General features: G+C 37.4%; 1 protein-coding gene across 11 annotated transcripts in view; it reads right to left on the reverse strand.

Annotated features, from left to right (window-relative positions):
• The window catches only part of slc4a4a (solute carrier family 4 member 4a), an 81,191-nt gene extending 60,885 nt beyond the window's left edge, over positions 1 to 20,306 (reverse strand). Inside the window, exons 1-4 of one of the 11 annotated variants that reach the window (XM_084114153.1) lie at positions 19,997 to 20,306; positions 19,766 to 19,853; positions 12,224 to 12,297; positions 7,724 to 7,897 (exon numbers count right to left, since the gene is read on the reverse strand). In XM_084114153.1, the coding sequence (XP_083970279.1) occupies positions 7,724 to 7,897; positions 12,224 to 12,297; positions 19,766 to 19,782 (265 nt within the window). In that variant the 5' untranslated portion in view covers positions 19,783 to 19,853; positions 19,997 to 20,306. Of the gene's footprint in view, positions 1 to 7,723; positions 7,898 to 12,223; positions 12,497 to 19,765 lie in introns of those variants that run through there. The other 10 variants (XM_084114145.1, XM_084114148.1, XM_084114144.1 and 7 more) reach the window with 10 other exon arrangements.
• Positions 20,307 to 22,810: the final 2,504 nt, after the last annotated feature.

Genomic DNA, 22,810 nt, shown 5'->3' on the forward strand with positions numbered 1-22,810 from the left:
AAAACTTTGGGGTCTGAACTAGGGATGTAATGGTGAGGAAAATCGACACACGACAACACCGGTAATACCAGTATTCACGGGGGGGACGTTGGAGTTTTTCCATTTTTTTTCACCTTGCTTTTAAATTGCTTAAGAATGCCGTGTGGCCGTTCGCATTTTACTTCATTTTACTTCGAATTAGCGGTAATTCGGGGGCGGCAATTGCTTGAATGGTGGGTTCATTATTATTCTTAATGAAAAAACACAACAACTAAACAGTACAATGACAAAAACGCTTATATTAAACAGAACATTTATTAACAAAACAAATAAGATGGCTTTATTAACAAAACAAATAAAATAAATGATATCTGACTCCTGCTGCTGATCTGTGCTGTGACTCTCCTTCAACCAAGCAGACGTGATTAGTTTTTAATTGTAGGGTCTGTTCTCTAACTGAACTGAAAATTATTTTTATTTGAACATCGGTTGAACATCGTGTAATACCGGTAACACTGACTATCGCAGCAAGCCTAGTCTGAAAATAAAAGTGTTTCATTTTCACCAAGCCTGCATTTATTTGATCAAAGTATACAGTAAAACATTAATATTGTGAAATATTATTAATATTTAAAATGACTTTTTTTATATATTTTTATATTTTGATGGTCAAAGTTGAATTTTAGGCATCATTCTTTTCAGTGTCACATGATCCTTCAGAAATCATTCTAAAACTGATTTGCTGCTTACTTTGGAAAGCGTGATACATTTCAGTATTCTTTGATGAATCGAAAGTCCAAAAGAATAGCGTTTATTTGAAATATAAATCTTTGTAGCATTCTAAAAGTCTTTACTGTCACTGTTGATCAATTTAATGTGGTTTTGCTGAATAAAAGTATTAATTTCTCCACACAAAAAAAAATGTCAGTGTACATGCCAGGAACTATATCTGGTGGAAAGATTGACAGAATAATAAATAAAATACATACAATTTTAATGAAATTTTAATGAAAACACTGTCCTTTTTTTATTATGTAGTGCTTAATAATATAAAACACTCAAGACGATGGTGTATTGTAAATATAGGCATTGGGCTTAATTATAGCAGATGAATAAAATAGAGAACCAAAACTTTCAGTGGAAGATAAATCACATGCAATTTTTAGACTACATAATAGACAGAGATCACTGTGCATCATAGTAGTGATAATACACAGTGTTGGTCTATTTGTATTCACACATATCCGAGTGTGATCTGGTCACTTCCTGGTCATTGGGAATAGTGTGTGGGTAGACATGTGGTCAGCTATAAGCACCTTTAATCCCAAACATCCCCCAAAGCAGTCAGAGGAAGCAGCATGTCCAGACACTCTCTGTGTTTCAATAATACATGTTCAACTGCTGCCCAATATTATCATACACAAAGCTGACAAACATGTATACACTAGAATGTGATAATCCATCCAAAACAACATTCGACTAAACAGTGTTTCCACATTCACTTGCAGACCAGATTATTCATTACTATCGTAATAGCAAGGAGACCATTATTTTGTTCATGTCCGATATTAACTAACTAGTCAAGAAAATAAAGATTTGTTATTGCTGGCAATCACATATGTGGGTCTGACTTAGGAAGGTAAGATTAACTAATTATAACCTGCAGTGGAAGAAGAGAATAACTATAGTTGAGAGGATTACAGTGCACCAGCCCTCCTGCCTCTGGGTTTAAGAGATCTCCTGTGGGACATCCTACTCAGCAGAGGGTCTGACTGGCTCCCATTGATGATGTTTAAAATTATCAAGAGACACAGAGAGAAGGGACAGAGCATCCGTTATAAATCAAGTCAAAACTAAAAATAATCTTTTAATCTTAAAATTTTGATGTAAAAAAAAAATAAAAATCAGTGGTGTAGTGAGAACGTCTCTGTGACATTTCTTAAATAAAGATTTTGCTTGGATCCTCTCAATGCAAAAAAAAAATAAAATAAATGCAAAACACACACATACCATGTCACTCATGCCGTTTTCATTGAAGCACGCACATGTCACTCTGAGATCACGCTGCACGCACACTCACAGAAGCATTCAGGAGCACACTGTCCCACAACTTTTATTAATAAAATAGCTTCGCCACTAAATCCCTATGTTATATTTCTCATTAACGAGGGGGTAAAATTGCTGGTTTTTAAGTAGTTATACTCACAGCTTCAATGACTACGTTTACATGCAGCCAATAACCCGTTCAAAACCGGAATATTAGCAATAACCCGGTCGCGCACGGCCATGTAAACACCGGCAAAAATCCGAATATGCTCATATCCCGGTTTTTAAAAACCCGGATATTATACCTGGGGTACCCCTTTTCTAACCCGAATATTTGGTCATGTAAACGCGTATCGGCATATCCCCATCAAAAGGAACATTGATTTGTGTTCTGCGCATGTTCTATTCGCAAGGAATCTTGGTCTTTTGAGTAGAGACGGTGCATACAAAACCCCGCGTACAGTATACCGGAAGTAAACAAGAATTAGAGGTAAACATGGCGAGACGCAGCATAGCACCACACTTTTGGAGCGAGGAGGAAAGCGCAAACAAAGGCGATCGCTATCTGCCCCGAACTATTCATTATCCAGACGCTAACCGTGCGTCGCCGTTTACATCGGGATATTGCCAATTGATTACAAATTCCATGTATACAGGAGTAACTCTCTCTGCTCACGCGGGTAAACGGGTTATTCCGAATGTTTCATAAACCCAAAAAGTGACCTTAACCCGACCATAACCCGAATATTGACAGCTTGTAAACGTAGTCATTGTTAATAGAGAGAGACGCTGAACAGACACAAGAAAATCACACGTGCATCTCTCATCTCTTGCTCTCTCTCTCTATATAATGATTTAAAAAAATGCTATAATTCATTCATTGAAATAAAGGCAATCTTACGCATTATTTTATCTCTTAGTGCATTTACATGCACCCTCATCATTGTGATTATAATGGGATTTTGGCAATATTACATTTAAACTTTATCTCATGTAAAAGCAAACTTCGATCAAACTAATGCGATCAATCTCATAATCATAGTAACCATATTCAAATTAATCTATCTTTGTGCGTTTTGTGTGGTTTGCTTATTAATTCCTAAATGAGCAATCATTACAGTTTAATCTAATGCCGGGGACACACTTAACGATAAGCTGAAACATTCTAAGACTGAACTGAACACACTTACAGACTTTTCAACGACTTTAGCAGATTTTAAAACCGACTGTGAACACCGACTGAACGCAACTGTGTCTGATGCGTTTAGGCATGCCGGCGCGTTTAGGCATGATCAGTCGTAAGTATCAAATTACATTTATAATCAGCCTTACAGTCGTTAAGTGTGTTCCCAGCTTAAGCGTTATGTTAACGGTCTTGTGGAGTGATTCACCAAGCGTATAAGCCGCAGCGCTTACACAATTGTGTTCATGCCACAGCAAGAGGTCTATTGTAATGCTGTCAGGGTACACTCTCTAAGCTACGGATATGAGAAAACGTTAAAGTTGAAACAAGCATTTGCGCTTTCAACAGGGATACCATGTGTAGCTGCATAACTCAAATTTATTTCCAGGGCAATGTTTTCATTAGCTATGCATATGTGTGTGGTTGATTCAGTTGATTCAGTTTATTTATCGTCTCAGGCATATATAGTCATAGGCCACTCGAGTTAAGCCAGTCGGGAAGGTAGCCCAGGCACACATAGATATTAAAACATGCGATGTCATGGCTCTTAAAAAAATGTTCTTGTCCTGGCGTGGTCCAATCTCGTTCTGTCTATTTTCATATGTACAAATGCATATCTGCATGCAGCAGCTTGTTTTCTCACTCAGCAGCACATGTATATATGTTTGTATTGTTTATGTCTTCCATTAACCTGTGCAACTGTGCAGGGTGAAACGTTGCTTCACAAATGTATAGCAATAGTCTCTTTCAGCTGTTTCACAACTGTGCTCCAAAGTCAAAAATCTAGAGCGACTAGGAAAAAGCTGCTCAACTGTGGCATTGGCTGTACAGCCTTTAACTATATCTGGAAAAAGATGTTTGTGTTGGGGAGGGCTCTGGACTTTGTTGGGGGGTTATTTAATGTATGACACATGTGCAGCAGCATGTCTTACATACTCACTGCAATGTCTGTGAATGTACTGCAAAAGAAAGTCTCAGTACTTGCTCAGTACAGCGGCTGCAGGGTAGCAATTTCTCAGAGAGTTGTCATTACAAAAATGCATCACAGTGAGCATAAGACAGACTTATTTTAAATAGCTTTGAATATAAAATTCTAAGAAAACAATGGGCAGTTGCCTCTAACTGTAAAGCTCAAATCAGATCATTAGCAATGATCTCACACAACACAGAGGAGAGTTTCCCGCCTATATCTGGACGCATGAAAATGAACCATAGTGCTGAATTGGAGGTACTAAGGCATGTTTTTAACTGGAGGAAAAGAGAACGGAATAAGACAGGGAGGTTTCTTCAGCACTAAAAAATACAGTTAAGGGTGACGGCAGCTCGAAAGACTGACTTCAGAGCACTGAAGCAGAATTCATCCTAAAAACAAGGCCAGTTTAAAGAGATACAATATTCTGGCTTTATTTACTCAACCTTATGTCATTCCAAATTTGTATGGCTTTTTGATTGCAATCAATGTGCTGGTCAATCTCTTTCATGCAATTACAAAAAAAACAAGGCCTGAGGCTTTCTAGCATCATCAAATTACCTTAAAAGTGGTCCATATGACTGGTGAGCTGCAATCAAAGTACTCAAGTCATTTGAAAGCTTTGAGAGATAAACACATTTAAATGTAATTTTTACTGACAAATAATCTTCCCCTCCAGGTTAACTGCTGCAACCAAATCTGTTGATTCAGTTTTGTGAATCAACAATTCATTGAAAAGACATGACTCCAAAAGAACGATATATACAGAAATCATGCATGCATCATGCATTCTCTCAAGAAAGTCATATAGACAGATTTTATGCTGCCTTTTTGTAATTTTGAAGATTGACTCACTTTTATTATACTGAAAGGGATATTCTTAAAAAAATAAAATTTAGTATTCCACAGAAAAAAATAATTTTTTTCATTCTAGGGTAAACTATTCCTTTAAGCAGCAGGGATATGAACACATTCAGAACATTTCGTGCTTGCAATTTATTTATTTATTTTACATTATACTGTTCACATTTAAAAAAGGTTCATGATGTTATTTGTTGCAGCCTATAAAGAGGAAGATTGATACTAACAAGCATCCGGATTAGAGATAACAATCAGGAAGTAATCCATCTACAGACAAAGGTCAGTACTCGCTCTGCTCAGGGTCAAAAGGCAAGGAGCCAGAACATTGTTACATGTGGGACTGCCCTAATCTTCTGCATTATATCAATTTCCATCAGAAAATCCATTGCATGGGAAAAGCGGACACTGACACACTTTACAACAATATATGTGTCGACAATTTTGCATGTACAAAACATATACGCATATAAAAATGAGGTTTGATTCTTTGTGTAAGAATGTATGAGAGCTCACTCTCACTTTCAGTTAACTTCTACTTAAATGCAAGAAGACCTAAACAGGAAATCCCGCCCCAAAATCACACCATTAGTTGAGCCAGAAGTTCATTTGTCCAAATGACCTACAAATAGCTTACTTATAGTTGTGTGCATATTGAAATAGAATAGGAGAAGGTATTTTAAAGGGATGGTTCAGAGTAAAATCAACCTAGGGTCCTTTGCACCATGACCTCGAGCCAAACACCCCCCCCAGACAGGCTTTTCCCAAATCATGGAAGTGACCTCGACGTCCGGGTTAGCAGTAGCATAAGCCGTTAGGCAAGTGTTATTTCAATTAACTCCTGATTTACTTACAAACTTTCCAATGCCTCGTTTTATGACTACAGAACCTATTTGTACTACTGTATAAGTTTGGTACCATTCTGGGCATTATTAGTGGGGTAATTTACGAGATACAACCTTGGATCCATTAGCGCCTGCACTAAGCCATTCGGCTGATATCTCTAAATAAGCTCTAACTTTAATAATGTTGGGGGGGGGGGGGGGGGGGGATTACTCCGAATCTTCCCTTTAACACTGAAAAAAATGACACACATCCCTTTTAAGGATAAGGAAGATGATTAATAGAATAAATTATTTAAAAAATCTTTGGGTTATGCGTTCCTATGGAGCTAAAAAGGTAACACATAGCAATACGGTTCAATTTGTTAACATTAGTTAACTACATTAGATAACATGAACCAACAATGAAAAATACTTCTGAAGCATTTAATTTAAATTTTAGTTAATGTTAATTTAATATATTATTAAAACCAAAAGTTGTGTCTGCTAATATAATTTTTTTTTTTTTTTTTTAATTAACTAACATTAACAAAGATTAATATATATTGCATAATGCATTAACTAATGTTAACTGATGGGACCACATTGTATTGTAAAACATGTTTTTTGATAAAGGGAATTCAGAGGATAAATTGAAAGCCCAGAAATGGTAAGTCAGGTGAGCTCTGGGTCGACATCACTGTCAAGTTCTTGATTCTGCTTGGTTGCACTTGAGTTTCCATTAGGAGCTGAATACGTTTCAGATTAAGGTCAATAACCGAGTTTGCGCAGAGTCAGCACAGTAAACTGCACTAAAACCTCAGCAGATTTATTTATAAGAATAATTCAGCCAAAACTGCGTCATTATTTACTCACCCTCATTTCGTTCCAAAGCCCTATGCTATTATGTCTTCACTGGCACACAGTCAAAATAAAATCAAACTGTCTTTCAAATCAAACACAGCATCGAACGTCATTAGTTCTCAAGTGTCAAGTAACCAGAAATAATTATGTCAAACCTGTACACAATAGGTGACATATTTAATTTGAAACCTGCAGTGGAGGTGAAGGTAAAGTTGTAAAGTAAAATATAGAGCACAAATCATAGGAACTACTTTTTGGAGATTGACAATCCTGTTTACTATAAGCCAGTGTCTTTGTATGGAAACATTCTGTGTGAAGACTCTTTTGAAGATCACTTTTGTGTGTCCCAGTGAAAAATAAATAAATAAAACCGAATGCAGGTTTAAATTGTCATAATGGTGAGTAAATGACAATAAAAAATTAAACCCACTTTTTTTATTTACTTTAAACAAGTCTATATGGCCACTGCATGGTTTTAAGGCAACATTTTCCTTATATGACCTTGGAATCATCATGTTCTTTCTCAGCCTCTCACTCGCTTATGTGATCCCTTTCACCTCCTCTCTTCCTCCTCATTCTCCCTTTCAGCTATCACATCATTAGAGAGCATTCAAAGTCCTGGCATCCAAATCAACAGAAACGCCTCCTAAGTGATCCTCCCTTGGGCGTATAATACCTCACCATTAGATATCTCAGAGACACACATACTTCCCTCCTTCAGCGGCTCACGTCAGGCAATCGTGACCCATTTGGATGGTTATTACTTACACGCAGGGGCCCTAGCCCTGTCTGTCCAAACACACTCATCCGCTGGCTAGGCAGCTCTGAATATCTGTTCTGACAAAGTAGAGTCAGCAGCAGCCTTGGCTTTTAGCTGTGAGTCTATGTGTGTGTGTGTGTGTGTGTGTGTGTGTGTGTGTGTGTGTGTGTGTGTTTGTTTGTGGTTCTGTGAAGGAGCCCTCAGCATTAATGTGAACTGATGGGTCTTTGGCAAGCGCTTACTGAGTGGTTTGAGGATGCTGTTGCTGGCCTCCTCATTGTTCTCTGCGTCTGACCTGTCCGAAGTGTTCTCAGTCACTTTCTCCTTTCTGTCCTTGTGACTGGTGCGCCGGCGATGACGTCTCCGTCGACGGTAGCTCTTAGGCACATGCACACCGATGTATATGGTGTGGTGACCTGAGAGAGTAAAATTGAGAAGATAAGTCAGGCTATTTAGATCACATGACATCACCCAAACCTAAGAAACACAAAAAGACTCCAAAAAACAATTGCTCTTCATCATTAGCACACTGCAAAAAAAAAAACCCAATAATTATTTTGGTCTTGTTTTCCAGTAAAAAAAAATATGGACCACAAACATGTGAACGTTAGTGTAAATTGCCTTGGAAATGTAAAAATATTTAATTGTTTAAAAACTTCTGCATTAACCTTTTTTGTTTTGTGATTTATGGTCAAAACAAGAAAAAGAAAAAATGTGGCAAAAACTACTTCATTCAAATTTATTCTTTATAAAAAAGTCTTTGTATTTCAGATATTTTACATACTTATTTTCAACAACTATGATATTAAAACAGCAGCAGTTATCAAATGATGATTGAACCACGAAGAAGTTGTTAACTGGGTTTAAATCCAGACACAGTGAGGTGAGAGCACTTTTGGTATTTTAAAGAAATAAGCAGGTGCCTGGATGATGGAATGATGCTGTGCATTTCCTTTAGAGAATCGCGGGCTAACGCATCCCAGGCAAAGTGTGCAAAAACAACGCTATCAGTGGCTGCAGCTCGTTCTGAGTGAATTCCCCTCAGTATATCAAAAAAGCCCTTGATGACGTAGATAAACACTTACAGAATTAACTGACTCAGCCAAGTCAAGTAAATACAATAATGCCAGTCCTAACATTGTTGTTGTCATGAGATAAACGGCTCCCTTCTGTCAAGATAGCACAAGCCACGTGACCATCCCACAGCTACACACTTCAACATCTGTAAGATAAATAATGTGTAGTGTCACTGAGGTCAGGAGCTGAATGCCGACTGTTTCCTTGCGGCCCATTGGTTACGGCATATGATGCAAACTGGGTAAAGACATAAATAAATGGCGTGACTTCCTCAACGCAATTTATGCAGGAAATTGTGGATTTCACCGGAGGGGTTTGCTTTGCAGCAGACTGTCAAACTAAATATTTTGGCTGGAACAGCTAGCAGGTAGAGCGGAACGTCCAATGTTTAGATCCATATCATACAGACACTTTCCATGTCTCTCCCCAAGTCACATGAAGTACATCTGTTAAAAATACATCCCACACTGTGTTGTAACTTATTGAAATATTCTTTAATGCATCTCTAACTAAACCAGTGACATCAGTGCAGATCTGCAAACCAGACCTGATACAATCTATCCCTGAATTCTAAACTTTTTCAGGCTAGTGCTACAACTAAACTGAGATGTTTAATTAACCAGGCCATAATCTAACATGGCATACGTTGTCAAAGAAGCAATTTATATTAAAGTGTGCTGTGCATCTATAATTAAACTAAAATGAAATGCATGTCATTAGTTAGAAAGGTCTTTCACAAAGCCAGTGTTCTGCAACCTCTGACTCGATAATAAACTGCTTTACTTAAAGATAAACACTTATTAGCTTTTGATGCACAACATTTTGACAACTAAAAATTTCAAGGTCAAAAATAATAAGTATTAGATTCTGCTCTGCAACATGGCAATCTGTGTCAAAAATGTTCAATTTAATACTTTCAGCCCAAGTATTAGAGACTCAGATCAGATAGATCAAAATTTTAGTATTTAAAGGGTTACAGTGCTAAAGCACGTCTCAAATTAAGGTTTTATACATGATAAAAAATTAGTACAGTAAAACTAAGTCGAAGTCATATTCATGTCATGTAGGATTTATTCAGGTGCATCTGTACTTGTTTATCCACAGCCAATTACAAGGCTGTCTTTACATCTTCAGCCCAGCTGTAGTGCCACAGGTCACATAGTGATCATGATTCACCCCATCAGAGAGACTAATAGACCACCACAGTGATTTATAAGCCTCATGACATAATCAAGCATGACGAGGTTAAACGCAGGACAATCACCGCCATTAGGCGACAGACGAAGCCACTGGAAGCAGTGGCAACATGTCCCACACTTCGTTCACACTACCAGCATTCTGCATGTTGCGAGTGGCCGGCTGTAAGGTCGCTAGTGGGCGTTCCCAAGTAAAGTTTGTGAATGACACTGAATTAACTCCTATTGGTTGTTGCTCCAGAAAGTCACTCTTCATTTGCATAAAGTTAAACATATCACAACTTTGTCGCTACGCTGGACATGCCAACATCATGTCGCCAACTGTTGCTCATGTCGCCGGAAATCGCCAGCTCTCCACTGTAATGAATCGGATCGTGTCGCTTTGTCGGTGGTAGTGTGAATGCATCTTTAAATGGCTAGATAGAACAAGTCCAGATGACTATAGATGATATGATGCGGGAACATTCTGTATTGTTTGTTTCTTGTTTTTATTTTCTGCATCGAAATTAGGTCTAAAACTACTTTCCGATGAGTCGAAACATTTTTTTTGCAAATAAAGGAACTACGGTCCTCTAAGGCCCTGACAAATATCAAACAAAGCAAAATGAAAATGATTATCCACAAGAACCTTAACACAAAGATCTGTTTGTATTTGTAAAACATCACCCATTCTTATAAATTATGCAGAGTGTGTTTAAATCTCTTTTCTTACAGGATAATACACTCTCACAGTCAGCGAGAGATCCCTGCATTTGGATGCAGTCCAAATTGTCTTTCCAAATGTGACATGCATTTGTAATTATTGAGTGTTAATCTCATGTTTTCATCTTACTCTTATCTTATCTCATTACCAATATGTGTAACTTCATTAGTACGTTCACAATAGATCATATTTAATGTTACAATATAATTTGTCACAATGTCATAGTATGAATTACTTTTTATGAATTACTGAGAATGTTTTTTAATAGTATGATTTACTAATCATTTTGCAAAATATGTCATCAATTATACAAAAAGCCTTTTGATAAGTAATTCTAACAGTATTTTATTGGGGGGGGGGGGGGGGAATCATGGATATAATTCATGTAGGTTGAGGAAGTGACTTAATTATGTGCCTGTTTGTCTTAAGTTAAGAATCAGTCAAAATGGTCCGCTCCAGGGCACATTCAGCATCTTTTCTGCAAACATTCTGGAAAATGATCGTAAATTGTAGACATTTAGCTTTTTTCTTTGCTTGTTTTAAACAAACAAACAAACAAATGGTGCAGAAAGATCATCGAGAACCATTTATGAATAGGGATCCCACCTATGCTGGGATGGGCGAGAGCAAATAAGGAAAAGGGAGTAAGAGCAAGGACTAAGAGAAGGAAAGGGAGAGGTAAGAGGGAGGGAGGAACCACACATTGTCGAGCCAGCTTTGTGCCAAGCTTCCTGTTCTTTCGGAGGGACCCTTTTCTATGCAACCATAGAAAGAGAGCTGAATTGGAGTGGCACGCAATTCGTCACCGGATAAAGCGTATTGCCTGATTCTGGCTGGGACATTATGGGCTTCAACATCTGAGCACCTTGTGTTACCGCAGTAACTGAGCAGTTGAGATGGAGGGTACAAGTACAGAAGATAGTGACACGCTACTGTGCATGCTAATATAGATGCTAATAAATCTAAAAGAACTGCGACATAGGCTCTTTGTCTAACAGGCACATGTTGTTATAGTTTACTTTGAGGGCAGGCCGACATTTTTTTGTTGTTGTTTTGGGGATTTCTAAGACTAATGTTTATTCTTTCAACAGTAAAGTTTGGGGTCAGTAAGATTTTTTAAATAAAATTTTAATAAAATGAATACTCCATCCAATTCCCATTTAAACAGCAGTAATAGTACTTCCATTTAAATAGTAGTAGTGTCCCTCAAATATATGAAAAATGCAATTGTAATACAAAGTTTATCTGGTTATGTTTAGAATAGCATACTGACATATACTAGTATGAAAATATTCAGTATGCACAGATGACCTACTACTTTTTAAAATGAACAGCGTACAACAGAACATACAGTGTGAAATACTGTATCCTAAAATCCAATATGCTTGACTTGACCTATTTCCATTGTGACAAAATAAATAATATTTTGTGTGTGTGTGCATGTGTATGTATATATATATATATATAAATTGTGTCTAAGTACCTTCCTAAACTACACTCTGATTAACAACGCACACTAACACTCATTTAAATCTATCTTTGGACCGGAAGGAAACTGACAGGGTAAACAAAAAAAATCACCTGGTATTTGTGCCCTACATCTTCATCACCTTAAAGTAAACACTAAACGTTCCACTCAAATCAAACTGTATCCAAGCAAAACCAAATGACTCTTTCACACTTACATATTCTTGGTTCCAAACTTTGAAAAACAACAAATTAAACAAAGACAATAAGTGACTTTAGACTAACAATGAGGTACTTACCTTCAACCTCTTCCTGATCACACAAGTGCTTGAGAAGCGAGGCCCCTCTGTCCAGCACGGCCTCATCCTCCACCCTATAGTAGTAAAAGAGGAAGAAAGACTGCTCACATTTATCTTCTAAAGACAGCGTGGAGCCGTAGCATCGCGGTTCATTCACTTGCAGTGTGTTTCTGCTAGTACTAGCCATTTTCCCAGGTTAGCAGGTACCGCTAACAAGGGGGAAGTTTTTGGTTCTGGATCCAGCCCTGGTTAGTAGATGTGTGGTGTAACTTACGAGACACAGTCCTGTTCTGAGGCTGCTGCCCTTGAGGGTACGCAGGAGCGGTCAGGTAGACATTGGGAGGGTAATCCCGTCTATGGGGGATGGGGCGGGCTGGGCAGCCTAGTAAGATGCTAATTGAGTCTGATGTCCAGGAGGTGTGAGCCAGGCTGCCACACACAGATTTCAGATCAGCTAAAGAGCGATACTAATGCTAATACAACAAGCTACACGTGGGTGGAATAAACACTGAGCATGAACACAAACACTGTTTATGACAATCAGATTTCTCCATCTGGTCTATTATACTCAAAAGTGATCCACGAAGCACACACACGCACATTAACAAAAGGCTGGAGTAGTATCACATGGTTATGGGGCATTATTATATGCCCTTGTGGCATTAAATCAATAATGAAATATCCTTATCAGTCCTGAGATGGGAAACTTTACAAACAATCAATGTTTACTGTATTTTTCTGGAAAATAAATTGACTGCACACTTGACTGTAAGTCACGCCAGGTCAAATTTGCATTGTTGAGAGAGGAAAACCACCCCAGATAATTCCATCGGTATACGTTACATTTTACTACATTTAAAAATAATGTAAAATTGTGAGTTATACTCAGAAAAATACAGTAGTATTTGTTACCAAATAAAAATAATAAAAATAAATTTAATGTGCTTTTATGCGTTTTATAAATAAAATAAAATAAAATAAAATAAAATAAATAAAATAAAATAATACAAATAATTTAAAATAAAATATATGCATGTCTAAGCATACCAAAAACATACAGCAAAAAAAAAAAAAAAAAAAATCTCTAACAAATTTGTCCAATATACTGGATGTTTGGAATAAGGAGGATGAATATCCATAACAGTGCCGAAATTTACTCATTTCCTGATTGACATGTTTCAATAAGAGTATGCTATTCCATTCAGATTTTTTTAATGAAGTGAAGTCAGTTATATCACTAGAAATGTTTTTGTTAATTTCAATAATTTGAGCTAAAACAATTTTAAACCAACAAATACACAAGATGTTCAAAATGTAGAATAACATTTACATCTTTCTATAATAAGATGATTCTTATTAGTCAGTTCTGAATGGACTGATGTAGGGCATGAAGCAGTTGTTAGCAAACTTTCATCTGACCTGATCTGGCTAAAACTAGTGGTACTTCTCATTTCTTATTTGTGCATTCTCTTTTTATTTAAAATAAATAAATAATTCTCTTTCCTTTTCCTTTAATCCTCCCTTATCGGGAGCTTACCCCCTATGATTCACAATTCTTCCATGCACAATAACACTAATTTGAATATTAACACAAAGGAATGTCTTTTTTGAGACGTCATTACACTCTGCATGTAAAAGGTAAAACTCTATGTGGTGTGCTTTACAATTGCATCTTGAGGACAATGTAGCCATTTGTCCACTATGGGACAAAGATTTTTGCTCCTAGCGAGGTGTGACTGCTATTTGTCACTTTAGGAAGAAGTCCAGACTGAAACAATTCAGGCACTGACATTTCTCTAAGGTAAGGTAAGACTAAAGGTGTGAAGAAAATGGATAGGATGTTATATGTTCTGATCACAATCATCTTTTCAGGTTTGAAAATGTGAATTTGACCTCTAAAATCCATTAAAACCTTCCTTTTTTTCTTTTCTTTTTTTGCCTGGAGAACACACTCAGATAATGATTTCCTCTGTGGGCTCCTTACAACATGAATTGTCACTGAATGTTTACAAAACCATAAAAACAAACCAAAATGTAAACAAACCGGAAGGATAGAGCTTATTCCTCTGATAAGAGCACAGAGCTCCCTGAGAGCCCAGTGTCACTGCATATCTCGACTAGATGCAATCAGGCATGCTGAAAAGATGCCAAGTTTAACCACTCAATTCAGTAACCCAGGCTCATTGAAAAAAGCGTGCCTGTGGTGACATTTCTGCACAATGATATCACATTGCTTCTTGCATGTTTCAGTGAAATGTCAAATGAGTGGCGCTAAAAGTGTGTTCAGTTTTATCTGAAACAGATTAACGTTTTATTTTGTTGGTTGTCTAATGAAATGAAATGTCCTGTGAGTGGTGGTCGAGAGGATTATGTGATACAAGCGCAAACGTGTATCAGTTTAGAAATCATGCACTATGGTAAAAGTCTTTGTTAATCGATAATCTGCCCCTGTATTCATAATTTGTTTTAAAGTCAAGATGGACGAATCTTATTTTTAATGGAATATTGTAGCGTTTATTATAAATGATTTATCCGTGCATATCATTATTTTTGACTAAATTCATGCCTTAATCTTTAATCAAAATAACTTCTCCTTCTTCATGCAGCGACATCTCTTCTAATCTTTGATGACTTGTTAACTGGTGCGGGGGGCGGGATCAACCTGGCACTCACATGACATCACAGCTATTGCAAACCACAACCATGCAACAATCTAATCAGTTCCCCATGGACAAAATCAAGTCCCACCCTAAATGTTTTTCTCATTCATGAAGCCATTTCACTGGGATATATGTCACAATAAGGAATAAAAGACTCTTCATGCTGATTTTAAAAGGAATTGTTAGTATGTTACTGCCTCTAGTGTTCATTTCAGCTAGAAACTGCAATGAATTGCATGTACACTCACCTAAAGGACTATTAGGAACACCTGTTCAATTTCTCATTAATGCAATTATCTAATCAACCAATCACATGGCAGTTGCTTCAATGCATTTAGGGGTGTGGTCTAGGGCTGGGACGGTTACCGCATTACCGCAATACCGCGGTCACGTGACGCCTACCGCGGTCTGAGCTCGTCACCGTCATCACCGCAAAAAATAAATAAATAAATAAATAAACACTGGCCTTCACATGTGTTCACGTTGTGTCTAATGACATGGATTCATTGATTCTAATGACATGGATTGTGTCTAATAACATTGTGTCTTACATGGATTCAAGGTTTTCTAAACAAAACTTTTCATCAAAAGATGGAGCAAATCCGACCTTTCGCAAGTTCGCAAGTTGTTTCATGACACATAATAACATTCCATTCGTAGGCTATTGACTATAACCCCTTATTTACACTCTGTGGCGCGTTACGGCTGCGACGCGGCTACCGGAGCTGATCGCGCCCACTCAAGTCAATGCTTGTGTTTACAACAGCCACGACGCGGCGCGTTTCAGAAGCGTCTCTCCGCGCCGCTTCGCTAAAGATAGGCGCCTAGTCTATTTTCGACGGACGCCGCGTCCAAGCTGCACCGTAAATAAATAAAAAAAGTAAAAGCAGGACCTCAGCTTTTAATTGCACGTGCTTATTTAACACAGTTCTCTCACGTGAAGACCGCATTTGTCAACCCTCGCGGAGTCGCGGCAAGTGCACACTCACAGCACCAGAGAGTAATCTTGACGGCACTTGCAAGAAAATGGATAAGTAGGCTACATAATCAAATTCACAAATATTACACCATTTAAACATTATTAAAAATACATAGGCTATAAGTTACTAAAACAATATTTGTCAAAGAATACACTTGTTCACAGTTTGAACGTTCTTGTTTCCATTTGTTTAATTTCAAGATCTGAGGTGAATTATCCATTGTTGCTTTTACAGCTACAAAGCTGGAGCACTAAACGATATTCAAAGTCACATTGCATGCTTTTAACATTAAATAAAGCACATAAACACTACCTGAGATTATCATTGACACACTTTGTTTGTTGTTCCAGCCGCAACGTCGCAGAAAAAAAAAAACTGGGGGAGGGTGGGGAGGGGGGTTGAGGTTTAAAGCGGTTTATCGCAATACCGCGGGAATTTCTTGCTTTTCAACCGCGGTAAGAAAAAATCCATACCGTCCCAGCCCTAGTGTGGTCCTGGTCAAGACAATCTCCTGAACTCCAAACTGAATGTCAGAATGGGAAAGAAAGGTGATTTAAGCAATTTTGAGCATGGCATGGTTGTTGGTGCCAGACGGGCCGGTCTGAGTATTTCACAATCTGCTCAGTTACTGGGATTTTCATGCACAACCATTTCTAGGGTTTACAAAGAATGGTGTGAAAAGGGAAAAACATCCAGTATGCGGCAGTCCTGTGGGCGAAAATGCCTTGTTGATGCTAGAGGTCAGAGGAGAATGGGCCGACTGATTCAAGCTGATAGAAGAGCAACTTTGACTGAAATAACTACTCGTTACAACCGAGGTATGCAGCAAAGCATTTGTGCAGCCACAACACACACAACCTTGAGGCGGATGGGCTACAACAGCAGAAGACCCCACCGGGTACCACTCATCTCCACTACAAATAGGAAAAAGAGGCTACAATTTGCACGAGCTCACCAAAATTGGACAGTTGAAGACTGGAAAAATGTTGCCTGGTCTGATGAGTCTCGATTTCTGTTGAGACATTCAGAGTCAGAATTTGGCGTAAACAGAATGAGAACATGGATCCATCATAGCTTGTTACCACTGTGCAGGCTGGTGGTGGTGGTGTAATGGTGTGGGGGATGTTTTCTTGGCACACTTTAGGCCCCTTAGTGCCAATTGGGCATCGTTTAAATGCCACGGCCTACCTGAGCATTGTTTCTGACCATGTCCATCCCTTTATGACCACCATGTACCCATCCTCTGATGGCTACTTCCAGCAGGATAATGCACCATGTCACAAAGCTCGAATCATTTCAAATTGGTTTCTTGAACATGACAATGAGTTCACTGTACTAAAATGGCCCCCACAGTCACCAGATCTCAACCCAATAGAGCATTTTTGGGATGTGGTGGAACGGGAGCTTCATGCCCTGGATGTGCATCCCACAAATCTCCATCAACTGCAATATGCTATCCTATCAATATGGGCCAACATTTCTAAAGAATGCTTTCAGCACCTTGTTGAATCAATGTCACGTAGAATTAAGGCAGTTCTGAAGGCGAAAGGGGGTCAAACACAGTATTAGTATGGTGTTCCTAATAATCCTTGAGGTGAGTGTATAGGTACATTTTTTTGGAGTTTTGCAAAAATGTAGATAGAGGCACGTTTCTCCAATGAGCCTAGGTGACAGTCTACAGCAGGTCAAGCTATAAGTCACCCAAAGGGCCATTTAACTTTTATAAAAGTTAAAAGCTAACAGTTAGTAATACACTAACGACCATTTAAAAAACTATATCACAAGGCCTGTGGGGGTTTTACAATTATACATGTTGTTAAACAATAACTATATACGGTAGGTTAACTGTGACCCAAACAAGGTGTAAATTATTGTATAGCACTTGGTTATCCGTGACGTGATATAATACTAGACGACTGGTTAAAAGGTCAATGAATATTGGCTAACACAGAGCTTGTGGACATGACTGTCTTTCTAACAGCTAGACTTTACACACAGCATGGTTAATACTGTTAATAGCAACCATCAACAATACCAGCTTTATAGACAGTGTCAAAAATGATAACCCGTATTATAAATCGCAGACTTCTATAAAACAATCCTGTTTATAGTAATCTTACTTGTACGGAATGTACAAATTGTAGGGAAAAAATTCTCTTAGAGGCAAAGGTAGGCTCTCGATTAACCCAGGGTTTGTTAAAAGGTACAAAAATGCAAAAAAGAGCTCCACTCTAATACTTTATTTGTTACAAACAGGAGATAAAGAATATATAAACCTTTTGATATGTTTGTATATTCTTTATCTCCTGTTCGTAACAAATAATTCTTAGAGTGCAGACCTGGGTTAATCGAGAGCCTACCTTTGCCTCTAAGAGAATTTTTTATGTATTTTTTACATGTACTTTTGTCTCAGCACCTAATTAGCTGGGAGAGCACGGTGAATGTTTTGATTTGTTAAAAGGTAAAATATTTCTTGGAAAATACTTTTGTCGACCATTATGGGAAGTAGGCACACACAAAAAAAAAGGAAAAATGAAAGATCCGCATTGAAGCTGCTTTTTGAACATCACACTCTGTCCCATCAGATTAAAACTGTCCCTCTTCCTCCCCCAATCTTCATTGCCACCTATGGAACAGATATTGACACAGCAGGCACACGGTGCTCCTTCACATGAGATGAGTTCACCTCACGTTTCCTTAAAAACACTTTAGTGTCAATTGGGTAAAGTATCATTTCAGCATTGCTGTCTTGGGCAACTGACGACTGTCCAGAATTAAGAACATAATTTAAAAGTCATTGAAGGTAAATACATGGGAAATATTATAGCATAATAAACTACACCCACACTTAACAATACAAGCAAGACTGGTAAGTGGTAACAGAATATTTTCAACTATTTATAAATAAATAAAATCTACACGGCCAATATTCCCATAAAGGCAAATGAAATCAATTAGTTCTCCTTTTTTTAAAAGTGATTTCTTTAGTGTTTAATGGATAACAGTTTGGATTACATATCTGGCCTCAACTAAGAGAATAATTATCCAATATTGTTAGCTTCTGTGTAATATTGTTTCGCTGATTTTTGAGAACTGGGACATAGCAGAGTACAAAGGAGAAAAAATATAGGTATAAAAACATTTAGGCCTACATTAACAAATTATTTTGGATGTATCTGCTGAACATGAAAAGCATTGACCTGAGTTTGGTTGTAGGGCTATTGCATGGCTATAGGTTATATGCTTCATTCACATGAATCAATCAATCAATCAAGCTGACTTTAGTTCCAATCGAACTGTTATTAGTTAATAAGACAATCTTATGGTTTTGACAGCTGAAGGTGTTGATAAATTAGCCACGTTTTGCATAACATATATTAAATGTAGTAGCCAACTTGTTCTGATAAAGTTAGTTACTAATAACTTAAAATGAGGGACATTACTAAAAAAATATCCAACAGAATGTCTTCATAATTTGTATGATTGAGTTGACCTATAGAGACAATGGCAGAAATCATTAATGCAATTACTTAAAACTGCAAAACTGCAACAACAACAAAAACACTATAAAGCAAAACAGAGCTTGTGATGTTGAACTTACAGCAGATTAGATATGGAAAGAGGACCTTCAGAATGACTTAGCTATATTCATTTTAGAAAGGTTTTCGTGCATTGCCTATGACGGTGCTGGAAAAAAGTAGGGACGTAAAAACGTATAATGATAAAGTTGTGTGGTTTGTTTTGTCCCATGTGTGGAGACTCATTCATAAACAGTTTACAGTGCTATATATGGGGCTTTCAGATGCTATTCTTCTGCTATGAATTGGATGAGACTTGTTAACTGAACTGTAACCCGAATCACAGAACCGGTTAATATAGAAACAGTTTTCGGGGTTTCTTACCTCTTCCCGGCGCTCATTTTGTGAGTTGAATAGCTGATAGTTTATCCCAGTGGTTTGGTGTTTCAGTCCAGCGCGATCAATAGAAACACTGCAACGGCAAACGTGTCAACTGTCCGGTTACTGGGCGCTCTCAAAACATTGACAACACTGGTTTTAATTACTCCTTAGAAGAACTTTTTCTAATAGCAAGAAGAAGAAAAAAAGTGACAAAGAAAAGAACATTAAAAATACCTCCAGTTCTGTCTGAATGTGCCCCGCCGCATGTGACAGACGCGCGTCTGCTGAAGCAGCAGAACAACTGGACGCTTCAAAATGCGCGTTTCATTTATTACTAGCCGCTGCTAGTCACGTCACAGCACGAGTGGGGTGGGAGGTCAAGAAGTTTACCTTGAGTAAGATGAGACTAACACATATTTCTCGGAGAAGACGGCAATTCACTACCGTAAGAAGACGACTGAATATGATACAACGCCTCAGCGTAGACATAAGAAACCCGCGTGTCTAGTTTAATGTGCGCTCAAGTGATCAAAGGATTCAAAGTGGACCCGAAGTTTGGCGGAGGGATGAAAGAAAGCAGGTACTTCGCGCGCGCGCGCGCACCTTGTGGCTACTTCACGTTCACGTGAGACACAGCGACACCTTCTGAAGAAATCTCACACAGACTACATTGTTACTCAGGTAAAATACACGTTAGGTAAAACGAGTGAAATGTTTTCATGTTAAACTTAGAATGTAGGCTTATTTGAATGCACTTTTTTGAATAAGATTTATTGAAAGATGGGAATTTTATTTTATTTTATTTTGTTATAGCCTATAGCCTATTAATCATTATGTTATGTTATGTTATGTTATGTTATGTTATGTTATGTTATGTTATGTTATGTTATGTTATATGTTTTGTTGGGTTAGGTTTCATTTCAATTGGATGAAACAGAAACCAAACAGAATTGCTACTTAGACACATACACATTTACACACAAACACTAGTACATGATACATTATTAAATGCTCAGTCGGAGAGCCTCTCTCTGAAGGTCAGCCATTCTTTTGCTCTCCCCGGTAGGAATAAAAGCCATATGTGCAAAGGGAGTGGTCTCAAGTCCAGATATGTTAGAGGATGGTAGGCAAAAATAATGGTTGAAAATAAATATTTTATAACAGTTATATTTAAATGTATGCACATTATTGTCTTTAGTTTCTTTACACACACTCTACTCTTGTTTGTTTTTTGTCTGAATCACATTAGGCAGAACACTTCATTAAATACTGCGGTGAATGAAACTTTGATGTGGTGGAAAGTAGCCTAACTGATAACTATTAATAATAGCTGTTTTTTTATATTTGCGCTTTTGAGTTTTGAACTGTAGCTGAACTTTTAGCTGAAATAATAATTTAGAAATATCAATAGTTTTCTTTTAGAATAAATTTGATTTAATAATTCAAAGGTCTTCTACATAAGCTGCATGGAGAATAGATGGATGAATTCAAAGATCTTATTTTCAGAGCGTAATGAGCGTCAGAGTGTTTTTGAATTAGAATAATTTATGTTGCTTTCATAGAGATGCTCATAGTCCTATAAAAGTCAGAAGAGATTTAGCATTTACTAGCCTTGAGTTCCCTTGGAAATTTCGTATGGGTTTTCATTTTAAAAGGATCTGTTAACATTACTTTAAAAAGATATCCCCTTTTTGTTCAACAACATAAATTACACATTCTAATTAATGAACTAATTAGAGGTTAAATGATGACTACAATGATTGACCAATCAAACGGTTGCAGTTTTTGTTATGTAACATAAAGTTGGCACAAAACGGAAGTTGCGATGGTCTTTTCTTCCATATTGTGACGTATATCCGAGTGAAAAGGCATGTCATCAGAGAAGAGAGGAGATGTTGCTGCAAGGGGGAGGTGAAGTTGTTTTGATTAAAGATTACAAGGGCAAATTAATTAATGGTTTATTTCACATGAATTTATGGTGACTTCAAATCAGACTAAATTCAATGCTTACTTGATTCTCTGTTTATTTGCCTTGTTTTCAAACACACTATTCATTGTAAAGTAAAATATTCTTTAAATGTTTCCCATATGTATGCAGAAAAGAATGAAGACATTATGAGTTGCCTTCAATCTGTTTCAGACAGGCTGTAGGTTGCTATAGTTATGTGAATAGACAAGGACAGAAGTAGGCTATGTGTATGGTGTTATCTGCAGATTTTAAATGAGCAAAATAAACCACTGAAGGGATTTTGAAGGCCTTGTTGCTCTATTGACTTTTTTTCTTGGCAGACAATCTTAATCCATTCTCTTGAACTAAAACATCACTCTGAGAGCTTTCTGAAGCATTTATGATGGCATGCAACAGTTTTGAAGTTTCAACTGTCTAAACATTTTTGATCCAGACAGTCTTATTATGATGCTTCTTCTTGATGTTTGGAGACTCCTGGAATCTATGCAGTCCATCCCCTTTCTTTCCCTCTTGTTTTCCTTCTCATAAATACTATACTTACAAGACAAGTACACCGACCTTCTCACCTTGAGGCAAGAGGAAAATACACACACACAGACACTCAGATCAAGAGAGGATCTTGTCATTGACTCCAGGGAGATCATGTCACGTAAAGACTGCTGTGTATTGCCTTCAAGTTATATAATTGGTTTTTGGGAGACTTCCAGTAAGAGCTCTCAAAATACAAATCTATATCCATCAGCATACTATTAACTAAACACTTGACCATTTGTGAACTCAAAAACTATCATCACAAAATCTATAATGATTTTTTTTTTTTTTAAATACTGTGTTTTTAAAGGGCTGAAATCTTTAAAGTGGTTTTAATCCATCATGTAGCTACATAACTCATTGGTATCATCATCAAGATAAATAGGCTACTCTTAAGACTCTTTTAGGGGCATGATAAATAATTTTACACCCAATACTGTTATCATCATCATAGTTCATCTTGATCAATTTGAGTATGTGGGTGTCATGGGGCTGAAAACGAAGATGAAGATGAAGGCAATAAGGTAATATTTAATAAATCCAACGGG

This window comes from Abramis brama (genome assembly GCF_963993115.1).
Source record: "Abramis brama genome assembly, chromosome: 5".
Classification (NCBI taxonomy): Eukaryota; Metazoa; Chordata; class Actinopteri; order Cypriniformes; family Leuciscidae; genus Abramis; species Abramis brama.